This window comes from Salmo salar, chromosome ssa10, assembly GCF_905237065.1.
Source record: "Salmo salar chromosome ssa10, Ssal_v3.1, whole genome shotgun sequence".
In the NCBI taxonomy this organism is placed as follows: domain Eukaryota; kingdom Metazoa; phylum Chordata; class Actinopteri; order Salmoniformes; family Salmonidae; genus Salmo; species Salmo salar.
In genome coordinates, this window is record NC_059451.1 from 75,816,529 (window position 1) to 75,836,711 (window position 20,183).

At 43.3% G+C, this 20,183-nt stretch overlaps 1 protein-coding gene across 3 annotated transcripts in view; it reads left to right on the top strand.

Moving 5' to 3' along the window:
• Positions 1-7,665, top strand: part of LOC106561039 (GRAM domain-containing protein 4) — a 44,859-nt gene extending 37,194 nt beyond the window's left edge. For all 3 annotated transcript variants that reach the window (XM_014124608.2, XM_045688103.1, XM_045688102.1), the window contains exons 15-19: positions 806-953; positions 1,180-1,273; positions 2,265-2,355; positions 2,923-2,991; positions 4,027-7,665. In XM_014124608.2, the coding sequence (XP_013980083.1) occupies positions 806-953; positions 1,180-1,273; positions 2,265-2,355; positions 2,923-2,991; positions 4,027-4,134 (510 nt within the window). In that variant the 3' untranslated portion in view covers positions 4,135-7,665. The remainder of the gene's footprint in view (positions 1-805; positions 954-1,179; positions 1,274-2,264; positions 2,356-2,922; positions 2,992-4,026) is intronic.
• Positions 7,666-20,183: the final 12,518 nt, after the last annotated feature.

The window sequence follows — 20,183 nt, forward strand, 5'->3', positions numbered from 1 at the left end:
TGGTGATGAGCTTGGAGTGGACTATGGTGTTGAATGCTGAGCTGTAGTGTATGAACAGCATTCTCGCATAGTTATTTCCCCTCTTGTCCAGGTGGGAGTGGGCAGTGTGAAGTGCCATTGAGCTTGCGTCATCTGTGGATCTGTTGGGGAAGTAGGTGAATTGGAGTGGGTCTGGGATGATGGTGTTGATGTGTGTCATGACAAGCCTTTCAAAGCACTTTATAATTACAGATGTGAGTGCTACAGGGCCATAGTCATTTACGCAGGTTACTTTGAAGCTCTTGGGAAACATGGACAATGGTGGTCAGCTTGAAACATGTTGGGACAACAGACTGGGACAAGGAGAGATTGAAAATGTCTGAAGACACTTGCCAGTTGGTCTGCACATGCTTTGAGAAAAGCTGTCCAGGAATTTTTCCATGTTTCATTCTTTAGAATGAAAGGTTGTTATATACAGTACAGGGCATGAGTCCATTGCGTCATGCTTTGCATGAGACACACCATAAACCTATCATTCACATCCCCATAAGCAATGTATCCAATGCTCTCCACTAGTACCCCAGCCAATATGCACTGCTTACCAAAAAACTGTGTACGTTTGAGTCACCTGCAGTGAAGTGCACTGAGTGATGCGGATGACCAAGTCAAGCCACTGGTTTGAGAGAGCCTGCTATAATACACATACGCTGCTTAGGTCTAGCCAGTTCCCTTCCCACACTCTGTTCCTAGTCTAAAATGCTGACCTCTATCCTCCATCCTTCCTTCTATCCTACCATTCTTATCCCCGCTCTCTGTTTCTCTTTAGATCCATCCGACGGTAGCTCATGGCAGTCTAGGAACAGCCTTACCATGTGGTATCAGTCTAGAGGAACAGACTGGCAGGGCCTACAATACAAAGAAGGGGGCTTTCCACGAGGTCTTCAATCTTTCCGGGGATGAGCGCCCCCTAGCAGGTTGGTAGAGCACTACATGATAATTCTCAGGAGCGACAGCTGACTATTTGTGCCTGGTTCACCACCTCACCCTTTTTCCATGTTGACCTATTTCCATAGTTGTTGTTGAATTTAGTGTTTATTGATTGTGTTATGTTGGTGCAGTGAAACCATGAGTATTGACTGTGTTTGTTGGCAGTGTGTCAGACCTGATGTGTGTGTGTGTGTCGACTGGTTTCGTTGGCAGTGTGTGAGAATGGCTGGCGATGCTGCTTGATCAACAGGGACAGGAAGAGTCCCACTGACTACATCCGTAATGGTGTGCTCTTTGTCACTGAAAAGTAAGCCATGTACTGCTAATACCTAGCTGTCACATGTAGATATCTACACTGAGTATACCAAACATTAGGAACACCATACCCCATTCAAAGGCACTTAAAATCTTATCCCTTCACCCTCTGAATGGCGCACATACACAACCAATGTCTCAATTGTCCCAAGGCTTAAAAATACTTTTTTTTTTATTGTATTTATTTTTATTTAACCTTTTTATTTAACTAGGCAAGTCAGTTATTAAGAACAAATTTACAAATTTATTTACAATAACGGCCTAAAAATAAAATAAAAATATAGGACAAAACACAGCACAACACTACATAAAGAGAGACCTAAGACAACAGCATAGCATGGCAGAATAGCTTCTTTAAAACCCCTTAGTCGATGTCCGGGCCCCCGTGGAAATTTAATTAGCATAATACAAAAATCCCCATTTAAAAATCCTTCAGTTTAAGCTGGAGATATGTTTTTATGCATTGGATGCATCTCAATCCACCGCGTCCGCCGATGTCGCATGTTCGCATTGGCGGCGAAAGGTGACGGAGCTAGAGCGGTGTTTGTCAGATCATGAGACATCACGAAAATCGGTCTTCTCACAAAATCGTCTGTAGCGTCTGAACGGGTTTGGCCAACAAAACTATTATGACCCCTCTATGGTAACATGAGACTCACACGAACATGATGGTGTTCTACAACCCCCACAAGCGTCTTGGGACTCGTCTGAAGGGCTTAGACTGTTATTGGTTAGCCTGTCTCCTGCCTTTCATCTACACTGATTTTGAAGTGGATTTAACAAGGGACATCAATAAGGGATCATAGCGTTCACCTGTATTCACCTGGTCAGTCGGTCATGGAAAGAATAGGTGTCCTTAATGTTTTGTATACTCAGTGTATGCATGTGCTCTTGCAGCACCCTTTTTTGTGTGTTTTGTATTGGTCTGTGTGTTCAGGTGTAATGTGTCCTTCTCTGTGCTTACAAAGTGTTTCCCTCCCCAGTTACCTTTGCTTTGAAAGCTCAAGCTGCAGGTCAAATTCCTCTAAAAAGAACAAAGTCATCAAACTGATTGACATCACTGATATTCAGAAGGTGGGTTTTTCTATTTTCACTTCACCTTCTGTCCAATGTCTAAATTCATTGGTTGAACAAAAATTTGAGTTGGGCGGTATCCATATTTTCTGTACCATACCGAGTTATACGGTATTAGCGAATGTGCACACAAGGGGTGCTATTTTCAAATTATAAAGGGAACTTTGTAGTAGTTTAGGAATCACAAAGACAGACGCGACTGGACAGGGATCTTAGTCAACTTTGTTTACTAGTGTTTAAATAAAATTAAAAAATGATTCATGTTTGTTTTTTGAGGCACAAACAATTTAGGCAAGAAGGATCTTGATCCAGGAGGATGCATAGCTGGAGCCCTGCGCTGGATATCATTTATTTGACACATCTTAGATTTCTTATAGTTATAAGCAGTGGCATAACACGCACACCCAAACCCCCAAAAATAAACATAATTTTTTACACTATTGAAAATCATACAATCAGTATTTCGGTATAAACGGTATATCGCCCAAGCCTACTAAAAATTGACTTCTGCAGTAGAATGTTAAGGTTGTCTGAGCTTATCTGTTGTTTTTTTGGTTTGTCCCACAGTACAAAGTCTTGTCTGTATTACCTGGATCTGGAATGGGAATCTCCATAGCAACACCGTCCACCCAGAAGGTAGGAACACTTATGGACAGTCCATTTTAGACCATGTTCCTTTTCTCTCTATTTAGGTCTGAGTGTTTTGTCAAATATGCTGTTAACAAGTTGAGAAGATTGTTTATTTTTAGTGTTAACTTTTATTTATTCAGGGGAGCCCAATTGAGACCAGGGTCTTCTTTTCAATGGTGCCCTGAGGGCAGAAAAGAAAATATATAAAACTACAAAATAGAATAACAAGTCCATTACATTAGAACATCACAGCCATCATAAACTGCTGTAGCTGTTAAAGTAAATCAATCAACAAAATTGCACACCTGGGTGAAGTCGTTTATCATCAGGGTTTTAAAGTGCCCTAGTGGCACCAGGGAATCCAAATGTAATTCATTTTGTAAGTGGTTCCAAAAATGTGGAGTGTTTAAAACTAAAAGCGGATTTACCTAGTCCAGTGGAGACCCAAGGAACATTGCGTGAACGGATTTGGTATCTCATGTTTTTATACTTTACTTTTTATATATACTTTAACAACAAAGTGAGGTAATTTGGAAGCTTGTATAGTAGAGCTTTATAAACAAAAAGGAAGTAATTAAGTGATCTACGGGACTTTAATGAGGACCAGCCTACCTTTTGCGACAGGATGCAGTGGTGAGTATTAAAACTGTCACCTGTGATCGAGCGAAAGGCACTATGGTAGAGTAGTGACTGCTGCTATCTGGCAAATGGTATCACCATAGACAAGATCTGGTAGGAAAGTTGACTGTACAATCTGCTTCCTGCTATTTAGGGAGAGGCAAGATGTGTATATATAAAAAAATAAAAAAGGCCACTTTAAATCTTAGCTTTTACCTAGCTCAGTGTTATGGTTTTTAAACACAGAATCTTTGTCAATTCAAAAGACCAGATATTTATTGGCAGGAACCCAATCATTGAGCTCCATAACAGCTTTTTGACAGATTTATCCATGCCTAAAATATTCTTCCAAATAATATCCCCTCCTATTGTCCTGTCTTTCTATCCCCTCACTGTCACCTTTATTTACCCGTTCTCTCTCAGCCGTTGGTGTTTGGTGCCATGATCCACAGGGACGAGGCCTTTGACGCCATCTTCACACAATACATGAAGAAAGTGACCATGACCTCAGCCACCAACCCTGAGACCTAACATACCAAAATGGCTGCCTTCACCAGGGATGTCCTATACTGACACAGCGAGTTCTCTATGTAGTACACTGCTACTGGCCAATTAGTATATCTGCAAGTATGTTAAGCTAGTGTCCATGCCAAGGTGGTGGATTCCTCCACCAAGCCACATTAGGTTAGTATGTGAGGATGGTATCCACTTGATCTGAGGCCTGGTCCATCACTCTAGAGCCCAAGGTCTTTGTATCCTCTCGCTGATAACCGCAACTCCTCATTAGGTCTAACTAAGGAACTACAACTCCTGGACCCGCACACCATCGCTGCCTCCTACTGGTTCGGTCGAGGCTATTGCATCCAGGGAAGTAGCCAATAGAGCCTAGAGAGCACACTTGTCTTGATTTGCTGTTGTTCTGTACTCGGGTAATAGCTTTTCAATTCTCTCTCTTTTGTTGTCAGTTTTTTTTTCTTCCGCGCGTGCGTAGTGTGCACATGCGCAAGAATGTACGCTGCTAAAAAGCGTATGTGTGTGGTGGGGGGGATCATTTTATGGTCAACACTGTTGTGCTGTTTCAGGAGGAGGCTGGATCTCTTTGCCTATCTGACAGGACTGCCTGGCACTCCCATTTTGTGTATCACACTCATTGATGCTCTTTGCTCCATTTAATGCTCTCCTTCAATAGGATGTATTTGGTTTGATATAGATATCATTGGTGGCCTTGCACAGGCCTTAACTCACATTTTGTAAAGTGCACCAGAAACCACGTTTATGAAAACCTCAAGCCTTCATGTTTCCCAGTTAATGAAAGTGCGGAGGGACGGAACGGGAATAATTTAATGATGGGCAGTCAAAAGCCTGAAGTTAATGTAGTCTATCTTTCTCGCACACATTTTTGTCTTGGCGAAGAAAAGGTGTGGATTTACATGTCCTTGTTAAGGAGTTATGATGCATTCATAAGCACTACCTAATGTCAACATAGTCTTTCTGAAGCCTCATAGTATATTTATTATGTAGAACAATATGTGATTTGTAATATGTGACATTCTACATAACTAATTGGTTCAGTAAAAACGATAACTTATGTAGGTTTTGTAGAATGTTTATGAATGTACTGTAAGTACTTTATGGGACAGATTACATGTAAAGCAATTCCAAAAAATCTATCTCCAAAAAACCAGGAGCCTTTTCAACCACTCTCAATGAAGCCTTATCTAATTCTCTAACAGATTTAGGCCAGGATTCAAACCAATGCAGCACTGCACTTTCTACTGATTCTGACATGTAACTTCAGGTAAATTGCCATTGGATCACGCATCACGAAACCACATGTTCTTAAAAGTCGAGTGCAGTGCAATGCCGGTTATTTGTGTTAGTTTGAATCCCGAACAAAAATGTTGGTAATAAAGTTTTCTTTTGGGTTTTGACAGCAAACGGGAATGGGGTTTATATTAAAATGCTAGTGACCTTGTCAAAAGGTTCGGACCTCTTGGTGTAATGGTTAAGGTGTTGGCTTGAAGGTCACTGGACCTGGCTTTGAGTCCCGGTCGGGGCTACCCCCTGAATTCTCTACATTGGTGTCAGAAGTGGGATGGTGTCTGTGCGGCCATCGGAGAGGCGTGTACACCTGAAGGACTTGGTATAGAGAAAGTGTGGGGGGGACACACTCCCGAAGGAAGGGGGTAATGTAGCGTCCTTAACCCAACACCTAGCGACCTCGTCAAGATGTTCGGAGCTCTTGGCGTAACGGTTAAGGTGTTGGCTACAATGTGTTCTAGTTGAGCACATGCTAGGGAGGCTAACTGGACATTTGCTTGATGCCTTTTAGTCTACACCAAGTAACTTAGGTATCTCACTCTCCAAGCCCCTACGAAAAAGTTAGATATGCTTAAGAAGCACAGAATGAACTGTATGTATGCCAAAATGTTTACTTTATTTCACTGCTTGTCATTTAGTTCTTTCACCCTACATCTGTAATGTTGACGTGTTAGGTTCTAAACTCCACTGCTTTAAGTCAGTTTGATTCCTTGTAAGACTATGAGGTCATGAAGACTGACCGGTATGTCTTGTGATGGAGAACTTCTGAATGCTGATAAACCTGAGTGGTCACATCTCAGCCAATCAAAGACTTAACCTGGGTTTAGGAACACTCTTTGCCAGTGGATGGTGAATTGAAAGGTGTCAATTCGTGGAGTCGTGTTGCTTCCAAATCTGTTTGAATCACTGCTGTCTGAACAATGTCAATATATGGCATGGCCGTCAACTTGAAGATGGAAAGTTATCATTATAGTACCGTGTGTGTCCCAAACCATTGATGGTCTTGTAAAAAAAAAAAAAGCCTCGCTAATCGATCATGCCCTTGTTGATGGATCATCCTTTTCGTCGCTTGCCAAATTCCCAGTATGATGGCAATGGCTTCACCAAGTCCTCTGGTAGGTTATTGTACAGTTTCTGCCACACTGTAATGCTCACCTACCATGTCATTTCACAATAGTTACGGAGGATCAACACGGGACTGGATACATTTTCAGAGGATGGATATATATTGTCTCTATAGTTCTGCATCAGAGGGGCAGAGATTGTTTGAACCACTGAGGCTTGCCGACTGAGAACTGCAGTACTAATCATGTGGCCTCTGTGTTAACCAAGTACAGTGCCTTCAGAAAGTATTCATACCCCTTGACTTATTCCACATTTTGTTGTGTTGCAGGCTGAATTCAAAATGGATAAAAAATATTTTTTTCTCTCACCCATCTACACACACTACCCCATAAATGACAAAGTGAAAACATGTTTCTAGAAAATGTTGTAAATGTATTGAAATGAAATACAGAATTATCTCATTTACATAAGTATTCACACCCTTGAGTTCAAGACTTTGTAGAAGCACATTTGGCAGTGATTATAGCTGTGAGTCTTTCTGGGGTCTATAAGTCTATAAGAGCTTTCCACACCTGGTTTTGCAACAGTTGGCCATTTTTTTAGTTTACCTATCTACCAATAAGTGCCCTTTGCGAGGCAGGTCTTTGTTGTCGAATCTGTATTTGAAATTCTCTGCTCGAATGAGGGACCTTAGGCTTGCCATAACAAAGGGGTTGAATACTTATTTACCCAAGACATTTCAGCTTTTCATTTTTTATTAATTTGTAAAAATTTCTAAAACTTTGACATTATGGAGTATTGTGTGTAGGCCAGTGACAAAGAAATCTATATGTTATCCTTTTTAAATTCAGGCTGGAACACAGCAAAATGTGGAAAAAGTCTAGGTGGTGCGAATACTTTCTGAAAGCCATGTATTTATTTTAAATCAACGTACTTATTTGCTAATTCATTTTTCACAATACTTCCCAATCAGTATGTAACTGTTTAGGAAAGATAACCAGTTACAGTAGGTGTGAATACTTCTTTGTAATCTGCGGTGTCCACTGCCTTCCCAAAACATTGTACATATGCAATTATGTAATGAACAAATTTTAAATCCCTGTAAAGTTTTTAAAGGAAATTGTTTATTGTAAAATGTTATGAACATTTTCACTAAAGTAAACACTTTTAAAGTAATGATTGTTGGCCATTTTCTTTCAAGCATCTCAGTAACTTTGTATCACATTTCTTTATCCCTGTAATCTGGGATTATCCCTTGATGAAGGTGGGCATACACTGGAAAAGTTTGGAACGCACTGGGATAGAAGACCATGGCAAATATGATTTTGTTTCTGGTGTGAAAGGATCCTTTGGAGAGACATTGGCTTGAATGCTCAGAGTGCAAGAGCTTTGCACTAATTTGTGATTGCTCAGTCTGTACACAAGCATGGTGTAAGTTGAAGTTGCCCCTAGATGTGGATCTTGGGTCAGTTTTGCATATCCCCCACGAATGGTTAAGGTTAGGATTGGGAAGGGGAAGCTGATGATATAGTGGGTCCTCATTTAAAAGTTTTGTTATGCTTGCGGAATGGTGTGGTACATCGGAGTGAATGACGTCATAGTATTTTACTGTTAGCCATTGTTGCCGGAGGGTGTCTGAGAGGATTTATGAAGCTTCTTCGTGCTTGCTCACATTTCAAAATAATCCTACAGTCCATGTAGTGCAGACGTTTTGATTGCTATACCCTATCCGAAAGAGCATATTCCAAGGTTTTTAATTAACCTAGTTTTGCCAAACAACACAAAATATACTTCCGGCGCTGACAGAGATGGCCGCCTTGCTTCGCGCTCCTAGGAAACTATGCAGTATTTTGTTTTTTTTATGTGTTATTTCTTACATTGTTACCCCAGGAAATATTAGGTTTTATTACATAGAGTCGGGAGGAACTATTGGATATAAGAGCAACGTCAACTCACCAACATTACGACCAGGAATACGACTTTCTCGAAGCAGATCCTTTGTTTGGTCCACCACCCAGGACAATGGATCGGATCCCAGCTGGCGACCCAAAACAACGGCGCCACAGAAGGGGCAGACGGAGCGGTCTTCTGGTCAGGCTCCGTAGACGGGCACATCGCGCACCGCTCCCGAGCATACTACTCGCCAATGTCCAGTCTCTTGAGAACAAGGTAGACGAAATCCGAGCAAGGGTTGCCTTCCAGAGAGCCATCAGAGATTGTAACGTTCTTTGTTTCACGGAAACATGGCTCACTCGGGATACGTCATCAGAGTCGGTACAGCCACCCGGCTTCTTAACGCATTGCTCCAACAGAAACAAACATCTCTCTGGTAAGAAGAAGGGCGGGGGTGTATGCCTTATGATTAACAAGACATGGTGTGATCATAACAACATACAGGAACTCAAGTCCTTTTGTTCACCTGACTTAGAATTCCTAAAAATCAAATGCCGACCGCATTATCTACCAAGAGAATTCTCTTCGATCATAATCACAGTCGCGTATATTCCGCCCCAATCAGACACATCGACGGCCCTGAAAGAACTACATTTGACTCTATGTAAACTGGAAACCACATATCCTGAGGCTGCATTTATTGTAGCTGGGGATTTTAACAAGGCTAATCTGAAAACAAGGCTCCCTAAATTTTATCAGTATATCTAATGCGCGACCCGGGCTGGATCATTGTTTTTCGAACTTCCTCGATGCATATAAAGCCCTCCCCGCCCTCATTTCGGGAAAATCTGACCATGACTCCATTTTGTTGCTCCCAGCCTATGGACAGAAACTAAAACAGGAAGCGCTTGTGCTCAGGTCTGTTTGGACCAGCATTGAACAATCGGATTCCACGCTTCAAGATTGCTTCGATCACGTGGACTGGGATATGTTCCGCATAGCGTCGGACAATAACATTGAATACGCTGATTTGGTGAGCGAGTTTATTAGCAAGTGCATTGTTGATGTTGTACCCACAGCGTCTATTAAAACATTCCCCAACCAGAAACCGTGGATGGATGGCAGCATTCGCGCAAAACTGAAAGCACGAACCACTGCTTTTAATCAGGGCAAGGTGACTGGAAACATGACCGAATACAAGCAGTGTAGCTATTCCCTCCGCAAGGCAATCAAACAAGCTAAGCGTCAGTATAGAGACAAAGTAGAGTCGCAATTCAACGGCTCAGACACGAGAGGTATGTGGCAGGGTCTACAGTCAATCACGGACTGCAAAAGGAAAACCAGCCCCGTCGCGGACCATGATGTCTTGCTCCCAGACAAACTAAACAACTTCTTTGCTCGCTTTGAGGACAACACAGTGCCACTGACATGGCCCGCTACAGAAACCTGCGGGCTCTCCTTCACTGCAGCCAACGTGAGTAAAACATTTAAATGTGTTAACCCTCGCAAGGCTGCTGGCCCAGACGGCATCCCCAGCCGCATCCTCAGAGCATGCGCAGACCAGCTGGCTGGTGTTTACGGACATATTCAATCAATCTTTATCCCAGTCTGTTGTTCCCACATGCTTCAAGAGGGCCACCATTGTTCCAGTTCCCAAGAAAGCTAAGGTAACTGAGCTAAATGACTATCACCCCGTAGCACTCACTTTCGTCATCATGACGTGCTTTCAGAGACTAGTCAAGGACCATATCACCTCCACCCTACCTAACACCCTAGACCCATTCCAATTTGCTTACTGCCCCAATAGGTCCACAGACAACGCAATCACACTGCACACTGCCCTAACCCATCTGGACAAGAGGAATACCTATGTAAGAATGCTGTTCATCAACTACAGCTCAGCATTTAACACCATAGTACCCTCAACTCATCATTAAGCTCGAGACCCTGGGTCTCGACCCCGCCCTGTGTAACTGGGTCCTGGACTTCCTGACGGGCCGCCCCCAGGTGGTGAGGGTAGGTAACAACATCTCCACCATGATGATCTTCAACGCTGGGGCCCCACAAGAGTGCGTTCTCAGCCCTCTCCTGTACTCCATGTTCACCCATGACTGCGTGGCCATGCACGCCTCCAACTCAATCATCAAGTTTGCAGACGACACTACAGTGGTAGGCTTGATTACCAACAACAACGAGACGGCCTACAGGGAGGAGGTGAGGGCCCTCGGAGTGTGGTGTCAGGAAAATAACCTCTCACTCAATGTCAACAAAACAAAGGAGATGATTGTGGACTTCAGGAAACAGTAGAGGGAGCAGCCCCCTATCCACATCGACAGGACAGTAGTGGAGAAGGTGGAAAGTTTTAAGTTCCTCGGCGTACACATCACGGACAAACTGAAATGGTCCACCTACACAGACCGCATGGTGAAGAAGGCGCAGCAGCACCTCTTCAACCTCAGGAGGCTGAAGAAATGTGGCTTGTCACCAAAAACACTCACAAACTTTTACAGATGCACAATCGAGAGCATCCTGTCGGGCTCCATCACCGCCTGGTACGGCAACTGCTCCACCCACAACAGTAAGGGTTTCCAGAGGGTAGTGAGGTCTGCACAACGCATCACCGGGGGCAAACTACCTGCCCTCCAGGACACCTACACCACCCGATGGCACAGGAAGCCAAGAAGATCATCAAGGACAACAACCACCCGAGCCACTGCCTGTTCACCCCGCTATCAACCAGAAGGCGAGGTCAGTACAGGTGCATCAAAGCGGGGACCGAGAGACTGAAAAACAGCTTCTATCTCAAGGCCACCAGACTGTTAAACAGCCAGCACTAACATTCAGTGGCTGCTGCCAACATACTGACTCATCTCTAGTCACTTTAATAATGAAAAATTTATATAATAAATGTATCACTAGCCACTTTAAACAATGCCACTTTATATAATGTTGACATACCCTACATTACTCATCTCATATGTATATACTGTACTCTATACCATCTACGGCATCTTGCCTATGCCGTTCGGCCATCGCTCATTCATATATTTTTATTTACATATTCTTATTCATTCCTTTACACTTGTGTGTATAAGGTAGTTGTTGTGAAATTGTTAAGTTAGATTACTTGTTAGATATTACTGCATGGTCGGAACTAAACTTTGTAAGTCGCTCTGGATAAGAGCGTCTGCTAAATGACTTAAATGTAATGTAATGTAGAAGCACAAGCATTTCGCTACACTCGCATTAACATCTTCTAACCATGTGTATGTGATAAATAAAATTTGATTTGATTTGAAAATGATTTACAAATGGTCTCTCTTTCAACATACAACTTTTCTTAGAATAACTGCAGCTCCATGCCCACTGATGCAAATCAGCAAATACCCATTTGGGGAAACGATCCTTTCTATTGTACTGTGTTATATTCCATCATATTGTAAAGGACTGGGGAATATAAGCATGCAATGTCTGCTAAATTAACACATTAATTTCATTGACATGCCATAGCCTATAGCACAGATAAATACATCTTAAAACATGCTATTCTGTTCTTTTTAAATAAATTGTCTTACTACCCTGTTTTATTGTATTACCTCTCTAAAGAAAATATTAACGGATTTCTTTGTGATTGTGTATATTAAACATATTTAGGAAAAGTCGGGGACAGGTGGGTTCAAGGTTTATATTGAAAAGACATGAAGCTGTAGGCCTAAGAGTGCTGTTTACTGTAGCTGTCTTAACTTACTGGCATAAAGGCCAACTTCAATATACACTATATCAATCAATCATTCAGTCGTGTATGTCATCAGACAGCATCCATGTCTTTTAAATACAATCAAGCATTTTAGTTAAAATAAAGGGAGCCTTGAATAATTAAACAATGAATAAAGCGCAACATATGTTGCTAAAGCAATTGAATTCACGAATGCGTTTGACTGTTTCTTATATTGGCTGTACTAAAGACTTTACAACCTTTTTGTTAGAACAGACTACATGGGATTGATTATAATTTGTAAGATATTATTGTATTTGTTGTGCTGTTTATACTGTTAGAAAAATGCATTTTACAGCTGCCTATGTAGACACCTCAGGGTTTCCGTTAGAAAAATATGGAGCTGTATAATGTGACCGGTCGGGAGTAGGCCTAGGCTACTAAGCGACTGTGATTGAAGAGCAAAATAATCCTAACATTTCCACAACCTAATTGTAGGGTAACCAATAGCCAAATGGAGATTCAGTGGGGGGAAAAAATCTGATCAAGTCCAGTCCCCATGCTTGTCTCAGCAGCACAAAACGGTGCTGAAATAGTTGACCACACGTGGGTAGGCTTTTGCTTCCAATCCTATTATAACAATTGGATGACTTTGGGAGTTTCAGTAAGCAACAATTTGTCGCCTTCAATTGCATTGGCCTACTTTATTCCAATATTTCCATCATTCAGTGATATTCCCACAGTACTTTGTTATGGATCCATCCAGTTGTGTGACATGCCTCGCAAACATCCATTAATACATGTAAAGTCCCTAAACTCGGCAAGAGTATATTGTCCTGCTGATAGACCATCAAGAGTGGATGGCATCTTTTGAATTCCAATTTATTGGAAAGGCTGCTAAACCATTTACATCTGGCCCACAGTGTTATTGCGTACTTACAGTGCACTTTCACTCCATTCTCTACCTGACTCTCTACCAATGCCAACAGATACTTCTTTCTATTGTTCTTATCCATAAGGTAACATTACACGAGTAAATATAATAAATAAAACCCAAATTAAATAGCTCAGGTTTTAAAGATGTGAAACCTATTTTTTTATTTATATGTGCTTACTAGCCGAGGCTATATGGCTGCACCATCAACTTGTTAATTTAGCAGACATGGCTTGTGTATATTCAGTCAACACATACTTTAAGAATATAACAGAACGTTTTAGTTTCTCATAGAATAAAAACCTTAGTGTAACAGTTTTAGTAAGTAATAGGTTACAGTCCAGCTACAGCTTCTTCTAACAAAGTAGAAACAAAAAGTGCGCGGGACAGAGGAAGAGCAATCTTACACTATTGTTCTAAATTCACCCTTTTCTTCTTCATCCTCATCATTCAGTTCATTCAAATTCAATTCAACTCCAAATCACTATTGCATGCACTCCAAAGGGACAACTTGAAATAACATGATATAGGTTAAGTAAATAATCAAAAGGAAAATGTTGATTATTTATTAGCCTAGTGGATATAAGTATTTTAGGCATATGTGAATTAGGCCTCATGTAAAATCATTGTCAAAAGCGCAAGATAAACTGTTGCATGACAAACAGGTGCTGTTAGATTACAATATTATTTTCTGCCCGTTTAGAACAATGTAAACAACACAAAATCCTTTATTACAGCATAGCAAAGTTTTTAAAAAGACGGATTTGTGAAATTGCTTTATCTGACCATTTTTGGTTGCATGAGGCTTGGTGATCACAGAATCAGTACAATATTAAACAAACACTCAAATAGGCAAGAGAAGCAGGAACCGAAGCGTAGGGCTGACTCACTCATTCCTGGTCTTCATTCAAAATAAGTTATATTATAATGCAGGGTTAAAGACACATTCTTTCCGATTTTGTCTTTAGCATTTTCAGTCTCTCTCTTGCTACAGCTAATTTTGTTTGAATTATTATGTGGATTATAATAAATTGACATTTGTAGGGGTCGATGCATTTTTTGATAGGGCAAGTCAGGTCTGTGATATTGAGATAGAAATATAAAACTTTAGAGGTCATAAGCCTAGAGTACATTGCGAGTTTTCTGCTTTTTGGCCATTAGACTACACTTTTTAAAATAGGACTCAACTCTGACTGCAGCATCTATCAGTAGTCTAAATTGTGGCACAAATTGGGGGATTTTTCACACCTAGCCAAGTCCTGCATCGGGTGGTCCCGGAGTTGAGAGAGAACTTGGGTAAATACAATGCCGCAATTACACTTGACATGTGAACTGACGATTTTCTAAAAATAGAATACTTGTGCCTTACCGCTCATTACATACACAAAGAGTGGGTGTTATCCACCACAGAGTGGGACAGTGCAGCTCAAACTGCAGATAACATAAGGCCAGCTATTGTGAAAGACTTGTGGATCTTGTTGATTTCCTCTATCGCTTCAACAGGCCTACTGTCCACCTGGAAATTGTGTGGTTCCAAAGGATAAAGCGTCACTGTTAGATGGATGTGTGATTACCAAGAGAAGTCAGCTGCGAGCCTGCGACCAGGCGCTGTGGATGACATCCTTTTCTTGCACAGCAATCTGAAGAAATCCAGTGATGAAAGGACTGTTTTTGAAGTTATTGTGTGGTGGAAATTCAACACCAGGTACACCTGTCAATATTAAATGAATCACTCTTTATTAACAGTTCACTGGAGAGGTTCCAACAAACTTGATGCACCAATAGTGAAGTCAGGAGTTCCCCCGGGGGCGGTCATGACTATAAGTTCTCTTATATACTGCTTACACAGACATATTTCCATGATTTACATGATTCATTATTCATCATTAACGTTGGCTCCTGCATTTGACTGACCAATACATCACATGGCTTCCTCTCTCCAAGACCTAGAAACTGAGATACCTCGATTCCCATAGCAATGTTCTGGGCGCACTGCCAAGTTGCTTATCAGTGATAGTGAGGATTCCTCCATTCACGATCAGTCAGTCACCTGCATGAAGCTGTCTAATTAGTTATTAGAAAAGTAGCATTGATTTGATACGCAAATGGTACATTTTCCCTCACATTCCCTCCTCTTGTCACTCTGATAATTATCTTAACATTTTAGGGTAAGCATTAGATTATAGCTTCCATCAAAGGAGGTTCAATCAAAATAGTTCTATTAAAGTAAGCGAAATCAACACAGAAAACCAGACACTTCATCCTTTCAAACCCTTCACTCTGGGTTTTACAATCTAAAATACACACATACTCAGAGGTGACTAAATCTCTCAATGTATAACCATTGTTTACATAGGTCTTACCACAATCGGGTTGCAGGGACATTTGTTCTGCGCCAAATGTTCCCGAGACTAGTCAAAACATAAAACAAATCCTCTAGGGCCTTCTGAACATGTCAAACAAAAAACAACTTTCAATTCTCACTCATCGTCCTTATCTAAAGGGGGAAAAGGAAGCTCTTCCATAGTCGGCAGCTCGCCAGTCTCATCATCCTCTTGAGGAGCATTAAACATGATGGCTGCCGAAACCTTATCAGCTAGGGAGGCACAAATAGCCTTACAACATGTTATTAATACATTTACATTTACATTTACATTTAAGTCATTTAGCAGACGCTCTTATCCAGAGGACTTACAAATTGGTGCATTCACCTTATGATATCTAGTGGAACAACCACTTTACAATAGTGCATCAAATCTTTTAAGGGGGGGGGGTTAGAAGGATTACTTTATCCTATCCTAGGTATTCCTTAAAGAGGTGGGGTTTCAGGTGTCTCCGGAAGGTGGTGACTGACTCCGCTGTCCTGGCGTCGTGAGGGAGCTTGTTCCACCATTGGGGTGCCAGAGCAGCGAACAGTTTTGACTGGGCTGAGCGGGAACTGTGCTTCCTCAGAGGTAGGGGGGCCAGCAGGCCAGAGGTGGATGAACGCAGTGCCCTTGTTTGGGTGTAGGGCCTGATCAGAGCCTGAAGGTATGGAGGTGCCGTTCCCTTCACAGCTCCGTAGGCAATCACCATGGTCTTGTAGCGGATGCGAGCTTCAACTGGAAGCCAGTAGCCTTCCCTGTAGCTCAGTTGGTAGAGCATGGTGTTTGCAACGCCAGGGTTGTGGGTTCGATTCCCACGGGGGGCCAGCACAGGAAAAAAAATGTATGAAATGTATGCATTCACTACTGTAAGTCACTCTGGATAAGAGCGTCTGCTAAATGACTAAAATGTAAATGTAAAATGAGAAAGCGGAGGAGCGGGGTGACGTGAGAGAACTTGGGAAGGTTGAACACCAGACGGGCTGCGGCGTTCTGGATGAGTTGTAGGGGTTTAATGGCACAGGCAGGGAGCCCAGCCAACAGCGAGTTGCAGTAATCCAGACGGGAGATGACAAGTGCCTGGATTAGGACCTGCGCCGCTTCCTGTGTGAGGCAGGGTCGTACTCTGCGAATGTTGTAGAGCATGAACCTACAGGATCGGGTCACCGCCTTGATGTTAGTGGAGAATGACAGGGTGTTGTCCAGGATCACGCCAAGGTTCTTAGCACTCTGGGAGGAGGACACAAGGGAGTTGTCAACCGTGATGGCGAGATCATGGAACGGGCAGTCCTTCCCCGGGAGGAAGAGTAGCTCCGTCTTGCCGAGGTTTAGCTTGAGCTGGTGATCTGTCATCCACACTGATATGTCTGACAGACATGCAGAGATGCGATTCGCCGCCTGGTTATCAGAAGGGGGAAAGGAGAAGATTAATTGTGTGTTGTCTGCATAGCAATGATAGGAGAGACCATGTGAAGATATGACAGAGCCAAGTCACTTGGTGTATAGCGAGAATAGGAGAGGCCCTAGAACAGAGCCCTGGGGGACACCAGTGGTGAGAGCGCATGGTGCGGAGACAGATTCTCGCCACGCCACCTGGTAGGAGCGACCTGTCAGGTAGGACGCAATCCAAGCGTGGGCCGCGCCGGAGATGCCCAACTCGGAGAGGGTGGAGAGGAGGATCTGATGGTTCACAGTATCAAAGGCAGCAGATAGGTCTAGATGTAGAGCAGAGGAGAGAGAGTTAGCTTTAGCAGTGCGGAGAGCCTCCGTGACACAGAGAAGAGCAGTCTCAGTTGAATGCCCAGTCTTGAAACCTGACTGATTAGGATCAAGAAGGTCATTCTGAGAGAGATAGCAGGAGAGCTGGCCAAGGACGGCACGTTCAAAAGTTTTGGAGAGAAAAGAAAGAAGGGATACTGGTCTGTAGTTGTTGACATCGGAGGGATCGAGTGTAGGTTTTTTCAGAAGGGGTGCAACTCTCGCTCTCTTGAAGACGGAAGCACGTAGCCAGCGGTCAAGGATGAGTTGATGAGCGAGGTGAGGAAGGGGAGAAGGTCTCCGGAAATGGTCTGGAGAAGAGAGGAGGGGATAGGGTCAAGTGGGCAGGTTGTTGGGCGGCCGGCCGTCACAAGACGCGAGATTTCATCTGGAGAGAGAGGGGAGAAAGAGGTCAAAGCACAGGGTAGGGCAGTGTGAGCAGGACCAGGGTGTCGTTTGACTTAGCAAACGAGGATCGGATATCGTCAACCTTCTTTTCAAAATGGTTGACGAAGTCATCCGCAGAGAGGGAGGAGGGGGGGGGGGGAGGAGGATTCAGGAGGGAGGAGAAGGTAGCAAAGAGCTTCCTAGGGTTAGAGGCAGATGCTTGGAATTTAGAGTGGTAGAAAGTGGCTTTAGCAGCAGAGACAGAAGAGGAGAATGTAGAGAGGAGGGAGTGAAAGGATGCCAGGTCCGCAGGGAGGCGAGTTTTCCTCCATTTCCGCTCGGCTGCCCGGAGTCCTGTTCTGTGAGCTCGTAGTGAGTCGTCGAGCCACGGAGCAGGAGGGGAGGACCGAGCCGGCCTGGAGGATAGGGGACAGAGAAAATCACAGGATGCAGAAAGGGAGGAGAGGAGGGTTGAGGAGGCAGAATCAGGAGATAGGTTGGAGAAGGTTTGAGCAGAGGGAAGAGATGATAGGATGGAAGAGGAGAGAGTAGCGGGAGAGAGAGAGCGAAGGTTGGGACGGCGCAATACCATCCGAGTAGGGGCAGAGTGAGAAGTGTTGGATGAGAGCAAGAGGGAAAAGGATACAAGGTAGTGGTCGGAGATTTGGAGGGGAGTTGCAATGAGATTAGTGGAAGAACAGCATCTAGTAAAGATGAGGTCAAGCGTATTGCCTGCCTTGTGAGTAGGGGGGGAAGGTGAGAGGGTGAGGTCAAAAGAGGAGAGGAGTGGAAAGAAGGAGGCAGAGAGGAATGAGTCAAAGGTAGACGTGGGGAGATTAAAGTCACCCAGAACTGTGAGAGGTGAGCCATCCTCAGGAAAGGAACTTATCAAGGCGTCAAGCTCATTGATGAACTCTCCAAGGGAACCTGGAGGGCGATAAATGATAAGGATGTTAAGCTTGAAAGGGCTGGTAACTGTGACAGCATGGAATTCAAATGAGGAGATAGACAGATGGGTCAGGGGAGAAAGAGAGAATGTCCACTTGGGAGAGATGAGGATTCCAGTGCCACCACCCCGCTGGCTAGATGCTCTAGGGTATTGCGAGAACACGTGGGCAGACGAAGAGAGAGCAGTAGGAGTAGCAGTGTTATCTGTGGTAATCCATGTTTCCGTCAGCGCCAGGAAGTCTAGGGACTGGAGGGTAGCATAGGCTGAGATGAACTCAGCCTTGTTGGCTGCAGACCGGCAGTTCCAGAGGCTGCCGGAGACCTGGAACTCCACGTGGGTCGTGCGCGCTGGGACCACCAGGTTAGAGTGGCAGCGGCCACGCGGAGTGAAGCGTTTGTGTGGCCTGTGCAGAGAGGAGAGAACAGGGATAGACAGACACATAGTTGACAAGCTACAGAAGTGTTGTTTCTTGTATTATTGTCTCTTGTGTCTTTAGAGAACTGTTTCACTTTGATATCCTTTTTCTTCTGTCCTGATTTTCTCTTTCTTTTCTTCTGTTAACTAGATATTATTTGTTGTTCTTCGTTAGCTAGCTAGCTTCTATACAATTAGATAGACTAAGCAAAACAACAAACTCTGCAGCCCATTGGGCAATTTGGGATCTCCAACATCCAAACAGAGATTTGAAGTTGTAAGCGTCCACTCTGGCAGTCGGGAATTGTTCTTAGCCACAGTGGCAATGTATTCGGCAAGATTGGTAACAGAGTACCGATCCAGGACAAAAGTGCAACACTCATCTACAATTATTACACAAGTGCACCCTTGACCTGCCAAAAGATAGTCAAGACCCTGTCTGTTTTGCAGAGCCAATTTACGTAATTCTTTCAGTTCGTCATTCAATTGTTTCAGGGCATTTCGAGTAGCATTGCCAATTTCCTCAACGTGTTTAGAGATATCACGAATTTGGTCTAGTGCGCATGTTACTCCATACCCAGGAAAAAATACACCAGAGAACCTGGAGGCAGGTGCCTGAGTGTGAGTGATGTCAGCCAGAGTCCTCTTATCTCTTCTCATTCCAGGAGGTTTGTAGGCTCTAAACAGAGTCTTAAGACTCTTATCATTGTTTGGAACGGTTCTCATAGCTGTCACTACAAACCCAACAGTACAACTACCTCTCCAGTTCAGGGGCAGGCTATAGTAAGCCATTTTCCCACATAGCCAATAGGTTCCATCTGGGGCTCCTCTCAAAGGGACAATAACATTACAGACTTAAATACCATAAGTAACATTACCAGGTTCCCCAGTGTCGGCATTGTTAACAGTTAACTTACAGGTATTGGATCCGTTGTAATACATTGTACAATTACATTCTAGTTCACCCAAATGATTAACTCCTCCTCCTCTAATACACCAAGGGGCTGTCATCACCCCTGCTACTGAGATGGGTGGGAGTAAAGTATTATCTGGCCTAGCAAACGACGGTGGTTGTGTAATGCAGAAAACGTCATGGGGTCAGGGTTACGTGGCATCTCTACCAACGAATGGTAAGTCAATTTGTGTAGTTAGATTTATCCTATGGGAACTCCCACAAGTGGTAAACCTGCTCCTACCTTAACTGGCCCCAACCCACACACCCAACACTCTTTTTGTCAAGATGTAAGATTAGTAACCATTTCTGCTCTAGAGAGGAACAGA